Raw genomic sequence first — 23117 nt, forward strand, 5'->3', positions numbered from 1 at the left:
GGAGCACCGCTCTCAAAAAAGTCTTCAAAAGTAAAGTCCAAATAAAGTCCCAAGTCTACAGGGGTCCCGAGTATTTTTGACCCTGTTTCAGGGAAAAAACCCCTTCTTCAGGAGTTGTTAAACTCAGCAACAATGAATTTCTATCTAAAACAAAACATAGAGTAACAAGTATTTTACCAGCAGTATTACCCTGTTTCCCCGAAAATAAGACATCCCTGAAAAATAAGACCTAGTAGACGTTTTGCTGAATTGCTGAATATAAGGCCTCCCCCGAAAGTAAGACCTAGCAAAGTTTTTGTTTGGAAGCGGGCCCAGCGCCTGCCAAACAGAACACCAGAGCATGCAGGATTGGTAAATGTACATGCCAGTTGTACATGGAAATAATGGTAGTAACAAGAAATTCTTGATAGGATTCACAGTTTGTCTGGTTATGCTGGTTTGTGATGACAACTACTGTACAGTATATAATAAATGTTCATTTTTTTGTTCAACAATACATGTGAATTCTTCATGGAAAAATAAGACATCCCCTGAAAATAAGACCTAGAGCATCTTTGGGAGCAAAAATTAATATAAGACACTGTCTTATTTTCGGGGAAACACGGTAACAGAAGTAAAGGTAACCCATATAACAGTATTATACTTACATAGTGCTAAATGCTTTCACTGAGTGACTCTGCTTGTGGTGATTTCAACTGCGAGTAATTCTGGAGGTTCATTCAAAGGTTTTTAAAGAGTACTTGAAGGTTTAAAGGAAACAGCTAAAATTAAGTGATTCATTAAGTCCCTGAGGGGAAAAGGTTTTAAACTTAAAGATCCAGTACATTTCCCTTTGGGATAATAGTTTTTCCAAGTCCATGAAAGGTTTTTGAGAGATGCATTCCAGAGCACAAAATTTAAATGAGGTAGATGAATGTTTGTATTGGGTGAAGTGTGAATATAAAAGAGATTCTGTAGATAAATTTTTGATTCTGGATTTATGTTCAGAGATTCTGATTCTCAAGGATCTGGTTGTTTTTCCGATATACCAGAGATCACAGTCACATGTCAAGAGGTAGATTACATTGCTGCTATTACAAGTAGAAAAATGTTTTAGTGTGGTGCCCACTTTGTTCCTATGATTATATATCTCCTTAGTCTTCCAAGATTGAGGACAACACTTACAGTGACCACAAGGATAATGGCCTCTCAGGGTGCTCTTCGGTGTACTAATGGGAGTGATTAAATCTGTATGGATTGTACATAGACAATCGTTTGTGTGTATAGATACTTTACAAGTATTCTGGGACTTTGTATAGCAATGTTTAGATCACCCCCACAACACTCTCAAGAAAGCCACATGGGGAAGGCTTTGGAGATGCAGAGGCCTCTTTGAGCGGGACGTGGGGTGGATTGACGTTGCCTCCAAGGGATGCTTTGCTGGGAGTGAGGTCCTTTCCCGTCTTCTCTCCACAGCCTTCATCCTGAGCGTTTGCTTCTTCTCGACCGAAGCCTTCTGGGACCCAACAGATATCATGGTGGAGCCATCAAACTCGATGGTAGGAGGAAGCGTCCTCCTCACCCCACTCACCTTGCCTTCATTCCCATCGACCTGCCGCTGGTTCCGAGGGGGATTGGACGTGGACAATACCATCGTGGTCTTCTTCTTCTATCCGCGCCTTGCCGTTATGAATAGGACAGCCTTCACCGGGCGAGAGATAATAACCTCCAACTGCACTCTTGAGATCATAGGCTTAAGCGTCAACGACACTGCAAACTATACGGCCCTGATAGAGAGCGCTACGGGAATTCGGAGGGGGACCGTGGAACTTCTGGTCAGCGGTAGGCTTCTATGTCTTTTTGTAAGTAAGTAAGTAAGTGTCATGGGACCGATTCCAAGAGCTGAGTTTGCAAGCTCTTGAATCGGAGCCATAACAATTTACACTCCTCTACAGCTCCAACGGAACACCTGGCAATGGAGCATGGGAAACTCAGGAGAGAAAACCAAAACAATTTTAATGAGTAGTTTGTTTGTAGCGATGATGTTAACACGTGGTGTGAGTCTGTGGTGATGGTATTTACGTGTGGTGTGACGTTGTAACAAAAGTAATAAAGAGGACTGAATGTAAACATTATGCCATTCCCGACTTTGCCTAAGTCGAGTGTTCTTCAATAAAGATCCTGTTGATAGCAGATGCCTTTGATGTGTTTTCATGCCGGTCGTTTGAAGTAAGCCTGACAAGTAAGTAAGTAAAAGTTTATTTGTATACCGCCCTCTCTCCCGAAAGGGACTCAGGGCGGTTTCCAATATAAAATCAGCATAAAACATTATACAATAAAACACTGAAAACACTATAAAACGCTATAAGAATTAAAAACAAAAACAAAACATAACAAATGACTAAAACAATCTCATAAGCAGAAGGAATATCATCACTCAAATAACATATGAATCTGCAAAGAAAAAAGAAAAAAAAGACCACTGGGATGGAGGAGAGGATGGCCTGGAGGGACCACTAGAACTAAAATACAGTATTATATTCTAAGATACTTTCGGGCAGAGGAATATAGTGCAATGTTTCAAGTCAAAGAGATGGCCTGTGCAACTACTATAGCTATGGGCTCGATTATCCAAAGGCGCCATAGGTCTGGAATGTTTGGTGAAATCTGACACTCTACCACAGTTTTTGGGCAACATGACTCCCTAATGTTATGTCAATGAGATTTTGAACAATATGACGCTCTGTTATGCCATATTGCATTTGTGTCACATTTTACGTGCAATAGGTAGTGTTGTGAAACATGACTACCTGTAACATGTTTGTGAAATCTGCCGAGAACATATTTGCACAACGTGACTGTGTCTATAACCTTTGTGGAACAAATTTGTTGCAATCTGGCTACAACATTTTGTGCCTCACGACTCTCTGTAACATGTGCATGCAATCTCTATAAAATTGTTGTGCAACAACAATTGCACAACAATTGCAATTGTGCTTTAAATGCGATTTCCTGCTTCTTGGCAGGGGGTTGGACTGGATGGCCCATGAGGTCTCTTCCAACTTTACTATTCTATGATTCTATGATTCTCTTTATTTATTTATTTACCACATTTATATCCCGCTCTTCTCACCCCGAAAGGGGACTCAGAGCGGCTTACAAATCAAATGTACGTACAATATAGTATTAGCATAGCACAATATAAGCATTAAATTACTATGTTGTACTATATCATTATCCGGTAATATTATTAGCAATATTATACTAATATACAATACAATATTATACTACTAATAATAGGTAAAGGTAAAGGTTTCCCCTGTCCAGTCATGTCTGACTACTAATAATACAATATAATAATATTAATTATATATTATATATTAAATGTATTGTTATTAGTATAATATTGTATTCCATTATAATATTATTATCAATATTTTATGTATATACAATATATTATATATTTATAAATTATTATATATATGTATATAAAATTAGTATAGCATGTTGCTATGGCACAGGAGACAAGATGGAACTATAGCTTTAATATGTCAGTGCAATCTGGCTATAAAATTTTTGTGCAGTATGATTCTCTGTAACATGTTTGTGCAATCTGGGTACAACATTTCTGTGCAATATGAATCAGTATCATGTTTGTGCAATCTGGCGATAACATTTTTGTGCAATATGATTCTCTGTAACATGTTTGTGCAATCTGGGTACAACATTTCTGTGCAATATGAATCAGTATCATGTTTGTGCAATCTGGCGATAACATTTTTGTGGAATATGATTCTCTGTAACATGTTTGTGCAATCTGGGTACAACATTTCTTTGCAATATGAATCAGTATCATGTTTGTGCAATCTGGCGATAACATTTTTGTGCAATATGTCTCAGTATCATGTCTGTGCAATCTGGCTGTAACGCTTTGTGCAACCTGATTCTCTGTAACATGTTTGTAATATGGCTGTATCTGCAACCTTTGTGTGCCATGTTTCAACAGATTTGTTTTCTTCTTTTTTGGCAGCTCCAGCTCCTGACGAACCTGGTAAGTCACAGCATCTCGTTTTCCCTTTTCCTCTGGCCTGTTCTTGCCAGGTTGGTTTTCTTTCAAAGCGGCAATTGTGCCGAGAAAGAACATGGATTCCGGTGGGTGGGGTGACCCTTTGGGGTGTGTTTTGTATGGATGCCTTGCACCTTCTCCTGCAAAATGTGGGAGGCGGATGGGGACACGTAGAGTGCTGAGTCAACTCCTTCCAAGTACCACAGCTACAGCATTCAAGGCCACTCCACCCTGAATCTCTCCCTTCCAGCTTCGCTCATGAGTCTCCCAGTCTTGGAGGTGAGTGATGTGCCGCGCTCCGCTTCACGCACTTTCCTCCTTGCAGGCCGGGGATTCTCCAGGTCGACTATTGCTGCCATTATCCTTGCGATCCTGGGTGCCACAATCATTCTGACCACAGTGGTTGTCCTCATTAAACGTGAGTAAAACCCTGGGAGTTGTCAGGAGACACTAGAATCCAACGGACTCTCAAAGACTGCTATTCTGTGACCCTCAGTACCTGAGTTAAAGCCAGATTGCTACTTACTTTCTCCTTTCAATAGCTGAATCTCAGTCATGAACTTCTGCAGCCTTCCGTAGTCCAGGGTTACCACCAGCCATAAATCTTTTTGCAGCTAAATGCCCCTTTAGCCTTATCGGTGCGGCGAAAGTGTGCTGGGCCCATAACCCATGTCAGGAAATGGTTAAATTGAGACTGAATCACCTCTCGGTCTCAATCCCTCTCCTCCGACTCTCCTCCAAAGTCCTAGCAGCTTACCAGATGCACGAAACAAACTCCAGACTTCTCCGTGTCAGCTGTAATCAGCGGCTTAAATTTTATTGCAGATATATACATCTTATATACACAACTTTCTGGACCATAGCAATTCTTCATCCAACTTCTTCAAAAGTCCACATGAGAAATACCAACCCACATTCCAGTGTTACCTTAAACATGACGAATATCCTATCACATATCGGAACTGCTTCGCTCTAGCCATACATTTCCACTCTATGCATTTAACCTTTTCACTACTGGATTACAGACATACACACTGAAAGCCAGCTCTAAACTATAAGTACAATATAATACTACATCAAAACAATTTCATCAACAGAACAATCCTGGATCCTGTCATGAATACTTTCCAAAAATTACAAACCAGTCTCAATTCCTCTCCTCCGATGTCCTGGCAGCTTACCAGATGCACGAAACAAACTCCAGACTTCTCAGTTGTCAGCTGTAATCAGCGGCTTAAATTTTATTGCAGATATATACATCTTATATACACAACTTGCTGGACCATAGCAATTCTCCATTCGACTTCTTCAAAATCCCACATTCCAGTGTTATCCAATGTTATTAATAGATCTGTTTATATTGTTTTGTTTTTATGATTGCATTTTGGGCGTTACATTTTGCCAATTTTTGTAAGCCACCCTGAGTCCCCTCGGGTGAGAAGGGCGGCGTATAAATGTTGCAAATAAATAAATAATGAATTATCTTAAACATGACGAATATCCTGTCACATATTGGAACCTCCAACTGCTTCTCTCTAGCCATACATTTCCACTCTATGCATTTAACCTTTTCACTACTGGATTTCAGACAAACAACAGCAACTTAAACATACTACATTACATTTTAAAACAGTACAAAACCGATGATGTAAAAAGCAAATTACAGGTTATTCTGCAATCAATGGGTATAATCTCTGAATCGGACCAGATGGCAGTATGGGCTAGAGTAGGGCTCACGTAATGAAAATAACATAAAGCCGGGGATGAAATGTGGCTAATGGGGTGGTTGTCCGTTTTCCGGGCTGTCTGGCCATGTTCCAGAAGCATTCTCTCCTGACGTTTCACCCACATCTATGGCAGGCATCCTTAGAGGTTGTGAGCTATGGAGAAACTAAGCAAGGAAGGTTTTTATATCAGTGGAAGTTCCTGGGTGGGAGGAAAAGGACTCTTGTCTGTTGGAGGCCAGTTGTAATTAATCACCTTTGTTAGCATTAAATGGCCTTCCCAGCCACACATCCTGGCCTGGGGGAATCCATTGTTCAGAGTCGTTATGCAATATATAGACTCCACTCATACTCCCTTAATACAATTTCATTCAAAGCATACGTCATATTTCATGACATTCCTTTCTGGTTGAAGGAAATAAACGTGTCCCGAGGGTTGACTGCCTTGTCTCCTCCTCTTTCCAGGTTCTCCTCGCCCACAAATCCGAACGCTGGTTCCAGCGGTCAGTCCCGGAGTCAAAGAAGCAAGCCTGCTCCAGGGTGGAAAAAATGGGCGGTTTCCATCGCCAGTGGCAGCCCAAGAGGCACAATCCGTTGTCAAAGTGGAGGAAAGCATGGAGTCCGGTGGTGAGATTCTTGTTATTGTGCCGAATAGGGCTGTGTGCTCGATGAAAAAATGTTTCAAAACTCATTACAGAATTAGGGGGCGTCTTGTTTCTAAAGTGTTTCTAAAGCAGTGATTCCCAAAGTGGGTGGAGCTAGGGAAGGGGCGGGGCCTCCTTCCAAGAGCACGAGACAGGGCTGAGCCTCTATACCTCTCCTGAGAGGCCTTTTAGGACTAGAGGGTGGGGCTAGGGAAGGGGGCGGGGCCTCTTCCCAAGAGTGCGAATAAAGCTGTGCCTCTATACCTCTCCTGAGAAGCCTTTTAGGACTAGAGGGCGGGGCTAGGGAAGGGGGCGGGACCTCTTCCCAAGAGCCTGAGACAGGGCTGAGCCTCTATACCTCTCCTGAGAGGCCTTTTAGGACTAGAGGGCGGGGCTAGGGAAGTGACAATTTCATTAACTATAATGAGAGTAACAAAATCTCGTTCCTTTTTCGTTATCGTAATTGCGCAAGTGGGGAAAATTCAGGGGCTCCTTTCTCCCTCATTTTCACAGCTATTGGGGTGAAATATGCTATGATTATAGAACCCATTGACCACGGTTAGCCCATCAAGTTTCAGAACATTTCACTTATCCACGGAGTTTTGAAGAATTTCCAAAGTTTTCATAAACAATGTTTTTGAAAAAGGAAGAAGCTACAAGAGCGATCTCCTTGACTTTTCTATACAATGATACAAGATAACAGGGTCATTCCCCCCAAGTTTCAGAAAGATTCATACATCTGCTAATTTTAGGGAATTTGTAATAGATTTTTTTAAAAAAGTCACAACAGCTATCTCATTGAATGTCTCGCTCTCATATTAATGAATAGAACTTCCATGGAGGAAGTTCAGAGATTGACTTACGTACGAGAAGTTTCCATCAGTCCTCTTTGTTGCAGATTCAACCATTCATTGGAACTCTAGCCGGCTGCTGCAACGGAGGGAAACATCTCTCTCCACTCCAGATTGGGGCTTCCCGATGCCGAACAGCATTCTGGGAAATGTAGTTCAGGGTAGAACATTTTGCATTCTCCGCCATAGGGCTCCTAGCCTTTCTGAACTACATTTCCCAGAATGTTGTGCTTTCTTAGTCTCTTTCCCAGCCAACTGTGCTTCCTGTTTTCCGTCACCTAATGGCAAGATACTAGAGATGTGCACGAAAATGTTTCCTTCATTTCCTTTGTGCTATCGTTTCGTTTCGACCGTTCATCCTCACAATGGGCCCGCCGAGTGGACAGGGATCTCCGCCCGAGAACTATGTATTTTTACTAGTTCTATATTTAATTCTATTTCAGCGTTTAAATGCATTAGGTTTTAATGTACACAATACAGTAGAGTTCCGGTTAACCAATTTCCGGTTTTCCAACCTTCCCGCCCGTTTATGTCGCATAAATGGAACTCTACTGTACTGTTATGATGTTTACTTTTAGTCATTTTGTGTGTCCTTTGGGAAAGTGTGGTAGAAGTATTACAATAACAACAACTACTAATAATATTACAAAAAGCTTGAGGACGAGAAGTATTTTGGATTGATTTTATTTTATTCCTTTCTCCTCCCCTCTTGTGATATGCGCTTTGGACTTCACTTCCCAGAACCTCCTCTTAGATTTTTTAAATGTTATGGTAAAAACTTTTTAAAAATCCCACAAATCAGTAGATTGGTGAAACGTTCTGAAACTTGACCAGCTTGCAGTTGCAAACGTGGCCTACACGTGAGATGAGTTTCATGCCGATAGGCCTAACAATGACTGGGAAACAAGCCTCTAAAGTTTCCCCATTGGCCCCAATTGACCGAATCCTATCAAAACGAAAACAGAACCTCGCTCCCAGTTCTGAGAATTTCTCAGTAAACAAAATAGATCCAAAAACAGCACGGGTTTTATCGGGTCAGACATCTCTAGTTAGAACCATAGGAACACAGAGTGGGAAGGGACCCCAAAGGCCATCCAGTCCAACTGTGTTCTGCCATTGAAGCACTCCTGACAGATGGCCATCTAGCCTCTGTTTAAAAGCCCCCAAAAAAGGAGACTCCATTGGATTCAAAGGCAGTCTGTATTCCACGGATGAACCGCTCTGTCTCTTGCAGTTTGACTCCATGGCTCCACTGTGTCCATCTGAGTTCTATAGCGGGTTAACCCTACACGAGATTTCCTTAATGCCTATTTTGTAAAATTGATGCATGTTTAGGTTGGTTGAAAAATGTTGTTGGATAATGCATAACGAAGCCAACACAGAAAAAAATACAACCGACAACCAGCAAACAAGGAGAATCTGCGGAAAGGTCAGATCACTGAAAATCTTATGGATTTCGTCCAGGTTCCAGTTGAGAAATCCGTCTCCAAAACGTCATTGGCTGCCTTGGCGGACCACGCGATGACACGGCCTTGCTTGCAAATAAAACGGAAGAGATGCTATAAGGTTGCAAATGTGCTTTTTATTCTCGTTCCTCTTTAATAATTCCCTTGGCTTTTTCTCTTATAGCTTAAAGCATCTGGGAAAAATAGCATTGGTTTTCCACTTTGTTTAATCTTCCAGGAAAGTCTGCATCCTTTCCTGAAAATAATACAAAGTACATCCTCTTGGACACGATGTTGGTGTTTGTAAACCCAGAGCTATTCTGGAATAAGGTGGAATATCAATTATGTTCATTGCAGTATTTTTCTTTGGTCATTGGAAAGGGTAGGAAAGGGTTAAGGGAGAGGCAGTGGGTGGGATCATGCAAATGCCACTGGTGTCTCCTGTGTAGTGGGAACTATAGCTGTTTGTGGAGGTGTAAGTGGACACGCTGCCACATATACATTTTCACTGTTGTATTTTATTGTATGTTGTTGGGCTTGGCCCCACGTGAGCCGCCCCGAGTCCCTTCGGGAGATGGGGCGGGATACAAAAATAAACTTATTATATGTTATTATTATTCCAACAGAAAAGTATTGGGTGAGTTTTGATTCTTAAGTTTGGGCCATGGCCATGTGTCGGATATTGCCTCGTAATTACAAACGTAACCAATTTGATCCGACTTACGACGGCTAACGAAAAAATTGGACACCCCTAGTAGATGCACTGAAGATGCTGAATTCATTTTGCAGTCGATAATGAAATGGGAAAATCTACTCCATAGTCCAAGCCAAAGTAGAAAAGGGGATGATGGTTGCTCCATCCGTTACGGTCGCCTGAGCTCTTCGTAGACACAAGGGCTTTGGTGCTGCAAGGCCTGAAAAGGCAGAACAGAAACAACACAATTGCAGACCTTCCAACATATACACTAGGACCATGGCAGAATGAATGTCCCATTTGAAGTCCTGGGTTTAATGCTATGGAATCCTGGGAGTAGAGCTCTATCCAATCCCAGCAAACAACTTATCCAAAATGTTCTGTTTTATGCCAGTTGTTACTCACGTTGCAACTGTTATTTATCCATTTCAGTGACCTCGAGGTTGAAGAAGCTTCCGTCTACTCTTTCCCTAATAGTCTCTCTTTCACAATTGTGGATGTACCTACAACTCCTGGGATTCCATAATATTGAGCCATGGCAGTTCAAGTGGGCCATACTACAACAATTCTACAGTGTAGATGCACCTCGAATCTGCTTTGTTCTCTTGCCAAGAAAACCACTCCGAAGATAGTCACCAAGGACCACATTGGACTTGAAATCCCACAAAGAGCAATCCTTGTGCCTAAACCTGGCCTTGCCCTTGTGTGTTTGTGTATCTTTTTGGATCCACAAATATTTCCATACTTTTTTGTATCCTTGCTTGTTAGCCGCCTTGAGTCCCCAAGGGGAGAAAGGCATGATGATGATAATAATAATAATAATAATAATAATAATAATAATAATAATAATATCCTACCTGCTTTGATTGAAGTCAAAAATCAGAAACTCCTCAAAGCACAGCAGACAAAAAACCAGTACAAGAAAACAGCACTACAAACTAGAGCTGACAGCTGGCACAACAAAACATTGCATGGAAAGTTCCTTGACAAAATTGAAGGAAAAGCTGATAAGGAGAAAACCTGGCTGTGGCTCACGAATGGGACCCTGAAGAAGGAGACAGAAGGCCTGATCCTTGCAGCCCAGGAGCAAGCCATCAGGACAAAGGCTATTAATAATAATAATAATAATAATAATAATAATAATAATAATAATAATAGAAGACCTGGCTCTGGCTCACGAATGGGACCCTGAAGAAGGAGACAGAAGGCCTGATCCTTGCAGCCCAGGAGCAAGACATCAGGACAAAGGCCATTAATAATAATAATAATAATAATAATAATAATAATAATAATAATAAGGAGAAGACCTGGCTCTGGCTCACGAATGGGACCCTGAAGAAGGAGACAGAAGGCCTGATCCTTGCGGCCCAGGAGCAAGCCATCAGGATAAAGGCAATTAATAATAATAATAATAATAATAATAATAATAAAAGACCTGGCTCTGGCTCACGAATGGGACCCAGAAGAAGGAGACAGAAGGCCTGATCCTTGCAGCCCAGGAGCAAATGCAATTCAGGCCAAGATCGAAAAATCAGCTGATGACCCAAAATGCAGACTGTGCAGGGAAACCGACGAAACCATGGATCCTCAGCTGCTGTAAAAAAATCGCACAGACAGACTACAAACAGAGGCACAACTCTGTGGCCCAAATGATTCATTGGAACTTATGCCTCAAGTACCACCTCCCAGCAGGAAAGACTGGTGGGATCATAAACCTGCAAAAGTATTGGGAAATGAGCACGCAAAGATACTGTGGGACTTCCGAATCCAGACTGACAAAGTTCTGGAACACAACACACCAGACATCACAGTTGTGGGAAAGAAAAAGGTTTGGATCATTGATGTCGCCATCCCAGATGACAGTCACATTGACGAAAAACAACAGGAAAAACTCAGCCGCTCTCAGGACCTCAAGATTGAACTTCAAAGACTCTGGCAGAAACCAGTGTAGGTGGTCCCGGTGGTGATGGGCACATTGGGTGCCGTGCCATAAGATCTCAGCCGGCATTTGGAAACAATAGACATTGACAAAATTACGATCTCCCAACTGCAAAAGGCCACCCTGCTGGGATCTGCGCGCATCATCCGAAAATACATCACACAGTCCTAGACACTTGGGAAGTGTTCGACTTGTGATTTTGTGATACGAAATCCAGCATATCTATCTTGTTTGCTGTGCTATACAATGATAATAATAATAGCTTCTGCTCACCTCGTAGACGTTGCTGGTAGGATCTGAAGAAACTTCTGGATTCTCCTGTGCCAAAAAATACAGAAAAATGGACGTTAATTCACAAACGAAGCCCCTTAATCAACCCTAATTCTGAATTTGTTTAGTTTCCTTTCAGGCCAAGTTGCCTTGCATCCCGCACTTAGATATAGACCAGATACGAGTTATCTAGTCAATGAACTAATACTTATTTGGACTAGTATTTGGGTCCCTTTGGCGTTCTTCTTTTAAAGTTTTAAAGACCAAAGCAGGGGGCTGATGTGTTTTATGTATTTTAATAGATTTGTATAATGGCTTTATTGGTTTTAAATATGTATTTTTAGTGTTTTGATGTTAATGTTTGTATATTTTTTAGGTTTTAAGATACATTTTATTGCTTTGACTGTTAGCTGCTTTGAGTCTCTTTTTTAGACAGATAGAGGATACTACTACTACTACTACTACTACTACTACTATTTATTTATTTACAATATTTATATTCCGCCCTTTTCACCTCGAACGGGACTCAGGGCAGATCACAATGCACACATACATGCCAAACATTCAGTGCCATTCTTAGACATATAGCACACAGACAGACAGATTTTAGAGGTGATTCAATATTTTTCCAACTTCCGGCTTCAGGAGGTTATGCTCGATTCCGGCCACTGGGGGAGCTGTCACTTCATCCACTATGATGCCGAGTCCTTTTGATTGTAGTATTTCCTCCTTGCTCTTCGCTCCGCAGCAGTTTTATTGTGTCGTAAATTAAATTGAATTAACCTCCATATATTAAGTGTTCCTTAATTTCTCTACTCACGGCGTAGCTGTTTTCGAACTGCTTAGGTGGACAGTAAGCTGGGCTATTTAACAGTCAGGGCTCAATCCGACCGCAGACTTCGATCTCATGACCTAACGGTCAGCAATGATATATTGCTGCTGGCTATTAAGCAGCTGCGCCACAGCCCGGCCCTACTACTACTACTACTAACAACAACAACAACAACAACAACAACAACAACAACAGTGTTGGTTGGGTGTTGGGGGTGAAAATGAGTAGCACTGGGTAGGAAAAAGAAGAAGTTTGGACTGTCTGTGCAGTTGCATTTCCTGTTTCTATGCATAAAAAGCTGGAAAGTGAAGAAAGCGGATAGGAAGAAAATCAATTCATCTGAAATATGGTGCTGAAAATGAGTTTTGTGAGTCTGAGAGCACATCATGTCTAAATGCGCCTGAGATACTAAGGCCCCATCAACAATGGCATTATGATGCAGATAATGAAACTAGCCAGGTGCAAATTGACTCAGAAAAGGAGGATAGTTCTCAGCCTGATAGTTCTCAGCCTGATAGCTTGCAGACAGATGCTAACTAGCCGGCTGGCCTTGATGAAACGGAATCTCTAGATCGAGCTGGCCATTTGGAATTCAGGGTTAGAAGGAGTGCAAGAATAGCAAACAAGAAGGAGGTCAGAGGCCAAATAAATGCTTTCATGCTATGCAAAGGATATTAAAACAGTGTGTTGGGAGACAAACCTTTGTCAAAGCAACTTCTCGCTCAAGTCAAGAAGCAGGCTCTCATTTCCTGGATTATCTTGCAGTCTTGGTGTATTCATGTTCATGGGACTTTGTTATGCTCTCTTGGGACTTTGTGTACTTCTTATGATTTCTTGGATTATCCTTTGAAGCCTTGTTTTGGAACTTTACTTTTGCTTTTAAAGAACTATTTTATCCTCTATTTCCTAATAAACTACAAACGACTTCAACCTTGTGTGCAGCCTGGTGTACCTAGCAAGGTGAAACTAGCCTGAGATGCGACAGTTGGGGCCTAAGAGGCTAAACTTTGGCCATATCACAAAAAAAGATAGGACTCACTAGAAAAGGAAGTAATGGTTGAAAAGGTAGAAGGGAAAAGGGAAGACTGCATTACAAGTGGAGAGATCCACCCAGGAAGGAAAAAAGGAAGTGGACGGAGCTGGACTCACCTCAGCTGCCTTCTGTCCCAGACGGGGGAGATTTTCATAGGTTGTTGTTGCCGGCTGGACAGGGTCCAAGGAGTGTTTCCTTCTCCGAGGGCGGATCCCTGCAGGAAGGAGAAGCCAAGGAATCAAAGCTGGGCAGGGAACACTTTCCACCTGGTCAGATGCTTCCCACGTGTCCCACCCTCTTCAACTACCACCCATACTAACGGCAACAAGGTCTTTATTTCAATGCTCTTCAGCAAAGTGAAATTATAACACTGGCCAACACACATTTCGGAGCCTCAGACATTAGCCCTGGTCTGCGGTGAGTTTTTCGCGCTGTATGGCCGTGTTCCAGTAATAATAATAATAATAATAATAATAATAATAATAATAATAATAAATAAAACTTTATTTATACCCCGCCACCATCTCCCCGCAGGGACTCGGGGCGGCTTATATGGGGCAGAGGCCCAAACAACATAGAACAAAACATAGGCAACATAATACAAATCACACTATAAAAAGATAAAACAGTAATACAATATATCAATTAAAACAAAAATACAGGATAAAAAAATTGCATTTAAAACACATAAATGGTAAAATCGTAATAAAAACGGGATAGATTATTAAAAACCCTCTGGGGCTGATTAATTAATGACTGTATCTCCAAAGTAACATTCTCTCCTGATGTTGATGTGTGGTAAGAACACTTTTCCTGGAGTTTCTTGAAAAATATTGTCCTTTCACAAAGGAATATTAACAGGCTTTTCAAACCTTAGCGACCTCTTCCCCAAAGCTCCAAACTCAAGCTCTCTAAACACTTTAGAGGCTCACTACAGTTCTTAGCACTTTTCCCTGAAGGTTAATTACTTTTCCCGCAAGGAGGTTTCTCTCAAACAGTTCCCAAAACCTTCCTCTCTTTTCAAACCGTAGAGACCTCTTCCCCGAGGCTCCAAACTCAAGCTCTCTAAACCCTTTAGAGGCTCACTACAGTTCTTAGCACTTTTCCCTGAAGGTTAATTACTTTTCCCGCAAGGAGGTTTCTCTCAAACAGTTCCCAAAACCTTCCTCTCTTTTCAAACTGTAGAGACCTCTTCCCCGAGGCTCCAAACTCAAGCTCTCTAAACCCTTTAGAGGCTCACTACAGTTCTTAGCACTTTACCCTGAAGGCTAATTAGGAGGTTTCTCTCAAACAGTTCCCAAAACCTTCTTCACTTCTTCCTTAAAATTCACTTCCTAGCTCTACAAACACAAAAACCTTATCTACCAAGGGTTGTTGTATGTATTCCAGGCTGTATGGCCATGTTCTAGAAGTATTCTCTCCTGACGTTTCTCCCACATCTATGGCAGGCATCCTCAGAGGTTGTGAGGCATGGATAAAGTAGGCAAGGAAGGTTAGTATATATCTGTGGAGAGTCCAGGGTGTGAGAAGAGTTCTTTGTCAGTTGGAAGTCAGCGTGAATGTTGCAGTTAATCACACCTTGGACTCTCCACAGATATATATTTCTTTCTACTTTCTTTTTCTTCACTTTCCTTTAAAAATTTGTTCTCACTCTTTCGCTGTAAAGTTTTGAAAATCATAATAAAAATTAAAGAGAGAGAGAGAGAGAGAGAGAGGGAGAGAAATGATATGTTTTACTCACGGAGAAAGAAATAAAGCAAGCCTCCAATGAGGCCCAATCCCAAGGCCAACACCACAATCACGATCACAGCGATGGGTCCACCTGACAATGTTGGAGCTGGAGCTAGATCAGGGGGAAAATACAGTATTATCAGCAAAGTAAAATTCAGACAAAATTTTGCATGCTGATAAGAGAGGACAAAAGGAAGAAAAAGTTCACCGAACTTTGTGCATGCTCGTGGCACTTTCCTTTTGCTAACCCAACAGGGTGACATGATCAATTAAACTTGTTGTAAAAAAGTATCCTGCCTGTTTTTAAATAAAGAAACACACGCTCTCCATCAGCCTGGAAACAGCCGTGGGGAAACCATAGATCCGTTGCAAACAGGAAGTGTTATAATCTTGTCCTTTTGTAAGATTTTTGTGGTCAAGATGCACCAATCGCACAGCAAGAACTCCGATTTGGGACACTTTAGGCCGCTATGCAAACTTGCCTGCTTTTGAGCCATTTGCAGAACTTATCCTGAAGTTTTGTTTTTTTTTGCTTTGTATTTTTATGCAACCCTCTTAAGTCCCTGGAAATCCCATTCAATTGCAACTTTGGTTTCCAAAATCTCCAGCACATTTACATTTGCCACTTTTAAGATTGGAAACTTCCTTTTTCTAAATTGAGATGGGTTTTTTTAAAAGTTAAAACTGTCAGTACAGTAGAGTCTCACTTATCCAACATTCGCGTATCCAACGTTCTGGATTATCCAACATAGTTTTGTAGTCAATGTTTTAAATATATCATGATATTTTGGTGCGAAATTCGTAAATACAGTACTAATTATTTAGAGTTCCATCTTGTCTCTTTGCATCAGCTGGAGGACCCTCCCCGCAATAACATGCTATGCTAGTTTTTTATATATATATATATATATATATATATATATATATATATACACATACATACATACACACACACACACACACACACACACATACATGCACATATATATATATGTGTGTGTGTGTGTGTATATATATATATATACACACAATATAATTTACAATAATATATAATAATTATAACATATTGTATATACATATAATATTCATATTATATTGTAATACAATATAATACTAATAATACAATATAATATTAATTGTATATTATATTTTACATGTAATATTACTAATAATATTACAATATATTGATACAGTACAATATAGTAATTTATTACCAGTATTGTACTATGCTAATATAATATTGTATGTAAATTTAATTTGTAAGCCGCTCTGAGTCCCCTTCGGGGTGAGAAGGGCGGGATATAAATGTAGCTAATAAATAAATAAATAAATTACTACGTAGCATTACTTCACATTGAACTGCTTTTTCTGTCAAATTTGTTGTATAACATGACGTTTTGGTGCTTAATTTGTAAAATCATAACCTAATTTGATGTTTAATAGGCTTTTTCTTAATCTCTCCTTATTATCCAACATATTCGCTTATCCAACATTCTGCCGGCCCGTTTATGTTGGATAAGTGAGACTCTACTGTATTTTAAGTTAGATCAGTGATTCCCAAAGTGGGCGCTACCGCCCCCTGGTGGATGCTTGATTACAAAAAATCAGTGGAAACCCATACAAACTTATTCAAAACTAAAAAACGCAGCAGTTCCTGACTTGATCTTAAAAGCCTTGTTCTTTAAAGCCTGCCTAAATAAAAAAAAGGTTTTGGCTATTAGATGTGGAAATAAATGGCTCTCTGGGGCCCTATCTTCACTGCCATAGAAAATCCAGATTATCTGCACTGGATTCAGAAGCGGCCCTAGGTAATTTTGCCTTGTAGGCAAACCTAGTGGCCACTCCCCCCGAAATTGCGCCCCCCGAAGGCCCGCACATACCGGTGGCGATGGCGGAGGTGGCGGTGGGGGGGTCAAAATGGCCGACGGGACTCTTCTGCGCATGCGCAGAAATTCGCTCGCGCGGTGACGTAAGGCATGCAGCGTGCCTTACGACACCGCGCAAGCGAACCCTTGCGCATGCACAGTAGAGTCCCATCGGCCATTTGGGCTGATGGGACTCGTGCGCATGCGCAGATCTGATTTTATGTTTGAAATGTATATTATTAATTCATAATGTATTTTAATAGTTTTAACTGTTTTATGTGCTGTTTTATATTGGTTTGTATGGGCATCTAATTGTTGCCACTGTTGTAAGTTGCCCTGAGTCCCGTCGGGTGAGAAGGGCGGGATATAAATGCGAGAAATAAATAAATAAATAAATAAATTTGCTCGCCCTTGCAGCACGGGTAAGGCACACAAGCCGCCCGTCCGCGCTAGCGATGGAAGCCACGCACGGACGGGCGGCATGGGTGCCTTACTTGTACCGCGAGAGCGAGGGACCCTTCCGCGCATGCGCAGAAATTCTGCCACGGAAAAACGAAAAAGAGGTGGCTGTGGGCGACGCCGGGGCCGCGGCGGCACCACATTTTCACGGGGCGCCTCGACTGCGCCCCCTGTTGGTGTGTATCAATGGCGGCCGCCTACTTAGCCTCGCCGTTGGACCGCCTCTGACTGGATTATATGGCAGTGTAGACTCAGATAATCCAGGTCAAAGCTGGAGAAAGAAAGGCAGGGCAGATGAAGGACGCCTGGAACGTACCTGAGACAACAATGTCCACTTTCCCTTTGACGGTCTGATCAGCACTGACGATTGTGACCATATAGGTTCCAGAGTCGATTCCTTTCAACTCTTTGATTTCGATGGAGCATTTGAAGTCCATGTCCTCTCGCCCAGTGTAAGCATCTCTCCATTGAAATGAAGGGGACGCGTGGGTGAAATACTCAAGGATGATGTTTTGAGGGGATTCTTCTCCCCGGTACCAACGGCAGGTATTGGTGTTCTCTGGAACGCTTGTGGGGGTGAGGCGGACACTTCCTCCATCCACTGGGTTTTCTGGCTCCACCGTAATATTAGTCAACAAGGTTTGAGCACCAGCCAACACGAAGCAGAAACTCAGGACTGACACTGTGGTGAGAAAAGAAAGGAGAGAGATTTAGAAGGGACATTTGCTCCAGACAAAACATTCATTTGATGATGGTTGGAGTTTTTATGAAGGTATCTATCTGTGCATGAAGATTTTCTGTAAACTGTGTGGCCCAATTGTTGATTGGGTTTGCGGGTGACTAGGACATCTAGGAATGTCAGTTTTCCTTCATTTTATTTTTCCATGGAGAACTGAATGTTTGGATGGATGCTGTTGAGGTGGCCCAGGAACTGGTTGAGTAATTCTTCTCCATGACTCCAAATGGTGGATTAGATGCTTGAGTGGATGCTGTTGAGGTGGCCCAGGAACTGGTTGAGTTCTTCTCCTCCATGGCTCCAAATGGTGAATTGAATGTTTGGATGGATGCTGTTGAGGTGGCCCAGGAACTGGTTGAGTTTTTCTACTCCATGGCTCCAAATGGTGAATTGAATGTTTGGATGGATGCTGTTGAGGTGGCCCAGGAACTGGTTGAGTTCTTCTCCTCCATGGCTCCAAATGGTGAATTGAATGTTTGGATGGATGCTGTTGAGGTGGCCCAGGAACTGGTTGAGTTTTTCTACTCCATGGCTCCAAATGGTGCCATGAGTGCCAGAGACAGGGCTGAGCACCTGAGGCGCCTATTAGGACACAGGGGGTGGAGCTAGAGTGGGCGTGGCTTCTTCCAAAGAGCACGAGACAGGGCTGAGCCTCTATACCTCTCCTGAGAGGCCTTTTAGGACTAAAGGGCGGGGCTAGGGGTGGGGGCGGGGCCTCTTCCTAAGAGCACGAGACAGGGCTGAGCCTCTATACCTCTCCTGAGAGGCCTTTTAGGACTAAAGGGCGGGGCCAGGGGCAGGGGCGGGGCCTCTTCCTAAGAGCACGAGACAGGGCTGAGCCTCTATACCTCTCCTGAGAGGCCTTTTAGGACTAAAGGGCGGGGCTAGGGGTGGGGGCGGGGCTTCTTCCCAAGAGCCAGAGACAGGGCTGAGCCTCTTATACCTCTCCTGAGAGGCCTTTTAGGACTAAAGGGCGGGGCTGGGGAGGGGGCGGGGCCTCTTCCCAAGAGCGTGAGACAGGGCTGAGCTTCTGTATCCCTCCCCTGAGGTGCTTGTTAGAACACGGGAGCGGGGCATAGAGGTTCAGCCCCATCAGGCACTTTGGAAGAGGCCCCGCCCCCTCCTCTAGCCCCGCCCCCTGTGTCCTGGCAGGCTCTGCAGGACAGGGATAGAAGCTCAGCCCTGACTCAGAGCTAATACTCCGCCCATCCCAGTCCTGGAGGCCCATTTGCGGCCCCGCCCACTTCCCCCTCCCAGCCCCGCATCTTGGACGAGGGGAGAGGCTCAGCCCCGCCCTCTTGAGCAGGAGCCACGCCCATCCCTCTAAGCCACACCCCCTTTCCCAGGGACACTGAGTCATATTTTTTCCTGGAAAGGGGGCCGCAGGCCAAACAAGTTTGGGAACCACTGATCTAGAGCTGCTGTGGTCTATCCAATGCAATTTTCTGAATCAACTTCTCTCTTTTAATCCAAAATCCCACACTCTTGGTCGCAAGTGTTTTGGAGAAGAGAGACCGGCCTTTCTCCAATTTGCACTGGAATGTGCAGAGCTCATTTCACCAATACTCACCTGTCTCCCAGGTCCGGATAACTTACCTGCAAAGAGGAAGTCCTTCCAGATGCTTTCCTTTGCAGAACAGGAGATTTTCTTTGCCACCTGCGAGTCCATCTTCTCTGCTGGGTCTCCCAATGGCCTCCTTTGAGTCTTCTCTCGATGCCCAAACCAGCAAGAGGAACTACCGAGAAAAGCTTTTTTGCTTGGAGACGCCTCTTCCCCAGAACTGTGTTTCCCCTGGACTTCCTCCAGATCAAACTTCCCTTTTGCGTTCCTCCAGGCCTGACGTTAAGGGTGCATCTGCACTCTGAAATTAATGCACTTTTACGGCCATGGCTCGATGCTCTGCAATCCTATGAAACTACAATGCCCTGGGTTCCATCTTATTGCGCTATGGCTGTCAAACTGCATTAATTCTATAGCTACATTTGAAGAATCGTTGTGTTGCCACTCCAATTGTTTGTTTGTTTTTTGTAAATTTTGGTTATTATTTTCTTTCCTGATATCATTATTTTATCCCAAAATGTTTCTTCTTCTGCTGCTGCTACTCAGTCGTTTAGTCGTCTCCGACTCTTGGTGACCTCGTGGACCAGTCCAGGCCAGAGCTCCCTGTCTGCCGTCACCGCCCCCAGTTCCTTCAAGGTCAACGGAGTCACTTCAAGGAGACCGTCCATCCGTCTCGCCCTTGGTCAGCCTCTCTTCCTTTTTCCTTCCATTTCCCCAGCATCGTGATCTTCTCCAAGCTTTCCTGTCTCCTCATGATGTGGCCAAAATACTTCATCTTTGCCTCCAATATCCTTCCCTCCAGTGAGCAGCCACTGGGCATTATTTCCTGGAGGATGGACTGGGTGGATCTTCTTGCCAAGGTCCAAGGCACGCTCAGGATTTTCCATCAAAAACATCTCTTGTCCTTCGCTCAGCCTTCCTTATGGTCCATCTCTCGCATCCATAGGTCACTATGGGGAAGACCATTGCTTTGACTATGTGGACCTTCATTGCCAGTGTGATGTCTCTGCTCTTCACTATTTTGTCCAGGTTGGCCATTGCTCTCCTCCCAAGAAGGAAACGTCTTCTGATTTCCTGGCTGTAGGAATCTTCACATCTAGAGATATAAAGTCTGTCACTGCCTCCACATTTTCTCCTTCTATTTGCCGGTTATCAATCGGTGTCGTTGCCATGATCTTGGTTTTCTTGACGTTTATCTGCAGCCCGGCTTTTGCACTTTCTTCTTTCACTTTGGTGAGAAGGCTCCTCAGCTCTTCCTCGCTTTCGGCCATCAGAGTGGTATCATCTGCATATCTAAGGTTGTTCATGTTTCTTCCAGCAAGTTTAACTCCGGCCTTGGATTCCTCAAGCCCCGCATGTATGTCGTATGATGTGTTTGGCGCACAAGTTGAATAGGGAGGGTGAGAGGATGCAGCCCTGATGTCCGCACTCCTTTCCCAATCTGGAACCAGTCTCCTGTTCCGTGGTCTGTTCTGACTGTGGCTACTTGGTAATAATAGAGTATAATAATAAATGTAATAATAATAATAATAATAATAATAATAATAATAATAATATCATAGTGAAATTATAAATGTATTATTATTATTATTATTATTATTATTATTAATAATAATAATAATAATAATAATAATAATAATAATAATAAAACTTTATTTATACCCCGCCACCATCTCCCCAATGGGGACTCGGGGCGGCTTACATGGGGCCATGCCCACGACAATACAATAAACCATAACATAATACAATTAAATAATACATTACATAAAATAAACAGTACAACATAAGATCAAAACAGCAATATAACAAGAGCGGACCGCATATTATTATATTAATAATAATAATAATAATAATAATAATAATAATAATAATATCATAGTGAAATTATAAATGTATTATTATTATTATTATTATTAATAATAATAATAATAATAATAATAATAATAATAATAATAATAATAAAACTTTATTTATACCCCGCCACCATCTCCCCAATGGGGACTCGGGGCGGCTTACATGGGGCCATGCCCAAGACAATACAATAAACCATAACATAATACAATTAAATAATACATTACATAAAATAAACAGTACAACATAAGATCAAAACAGCAATATAACAAGAGCGGACCGCATATTATTATATTAATAATAATAATAATAATAATAATAATAATAATAATAATAATAATACATCACACAGTCCTAGATACTTGGGAAGTGTTCGACTTGTGATTTTGTGATATGAAATCCAGCATGTCTATCTTGTTTGCTGTGTCATAATAAAATAATAATAATAGAGTAAAATAAATGTAATAGTAGCAACAATATTAGAGTACAATAATAAATGTAATAATAATAGAGTAAAATAATAAATGTAATAATACCAATAATAATAAAGAAAAATAATAAATGTCCCATATATTCTCGAATATAAGCTGACCCAAATATAAGCCAACCAGGATCCTCACCCGAGTATAAGCCGAGGGGGGCTTTTTCAGTCTTAAAAAAAGGGCTGAAAAACTAGGCTTATACTCAAGTATAGACAGTAATTATTAGAGAATTAATTATTATTATTTCTTTGCATGTGTCTGCTGCTTTTGCAATATTTATTCGTTGCACTTAGATACAGCCGTTGCGATACGTATTCGTTGCATGTGTGTACCTCTTTATTGCATTTGCACGCATTGCAAAATCCATAAATAAATACAAATACACACAGGAAAAGCATGCACGCCATAGAATGAATGCAGTTTGATTCCACTTTCACTGCCATGGCCCATGCTGTGGGGTCCTGAGAGCATGCATCTACATTACAAGGCAAACGAACTTGCAAAACTACAACTCCCGGGATGCCATAGCCTTGAGTTCAAGGGGTTTCAAACTGCCTTCATTTCACAGTGTGGAGGGTGTTGAAAGAGACAACCGATGACACAATGGGGAAATCCACACCACAGTCCAAGCAGAAGTTTGTCTGTCATTAGACGTGCTTGACCTCTTCATAGACGTTCGGGCTTCTGCTTTGCAAGGACTGAAAAGACAACATAGAAACAACACAATGAGGAACTACAATTCCCATGAAAACCAGAACCATGACTTCTATTCGAATGGTTATGATGCAATGCTATGGGAATTGTAGTTCACTGAGGCAGCTCCACTCTTTGGCACAGAAGGCTCAAGACAATGAGGAACTACAATTCCCTTGGAAGCCAGGACTATGGTTTCTATTCCAATGGTTATGACACAATGCTATGGGAATTGTAGTTCACTGAGGCAGCTCCGCTCTTT

The 23117-nt window shown here is 42.1% G+C and overlaps 2 protein-coding genes across 4 annotated transcripts in view; one reads left to right on the top strand and one right to left on the bottom strand.

Moving 5' to 3' along the window:
* LOC134293759 (uncharacterized) overlaps positions 1 to 8829 on the top strand; it is an 11868-nt gene extending 3039 nt beyond the window's left edge. Inside the window, exons 2-6 of one of the 3 annotated variants that reach the window (XM_062962351.1) lie at positions 1456 to 1821; positions 4010 to 4030; positions 4296 to 4463; positions 6235 to 6396; positions 8729 to 8829. In XM_062962351.1, coding sequence (XP_062818421.1) covers positions 1456 to 1821; positions 4010 to 4030; positions 4296 to 4463; positions 6235 to 6396; positions 8729 to 8739 — 728 coding nt within the window. In that variant the 3' untranslated portion in view covers positions 8740 to 8829. Of the gene's footprint in view, positions 1 to 1455; positions 1822 to 4009; positions 4031 to 4295; positions 4464 to 6234; positions 6397 to 8599 lie in introns of all 3 variants that reach the window. The other 2 variants (XM_062962350.1, XM_062962352.1) reach the window with 2 other exon arrangements.
* LOC103281271 (carcinoembryonic antigen-related cell adhesion molecule 6) lies at positions 8827 to 20019 on the bottom strand. The gene is made up of 6 exons (XM_008122501.3): positions 19865 to 20019; positions 17849 to 18214; positions 15219 to 15320; positions 13594 to 13691; positions 11616 to 11660; positions 8827 to 9623 (listed from the first exon to the last, which is right to left on the bottom strand). The coding sequence occupies exons 1-6, from the start codon at positions 19935 to 19937 to the stop codon at positions 9573 to 9575; spliced, it is 735 nt and encodes a 244-aa protein (XP_008120708.1). The 5' UTR covers positions 19938 to 20019; the 3' UTR covers positions 8827 to 9572.
* Between the last annotated feature and the right edge of the window lie 3098 nt (positions 20020 to 23117).

The sequence above is a fragment of the Anolis carolinensis genome, unplaced genomic scaffold, assembly GCF_035594765.1.
Source record: "Anolis carolinensis isolate JA03-04 unplaced genomic scaffold, rAnoCar3.1.pri scaffold_10, whole genome shotgun sequence".
Taxonomy (NCBI): Eukaryota; Metazoa; Chordata; class Lepidosauria; order Squamata; family Dactyloidae; genus Anolis; species Anolis carolinensis.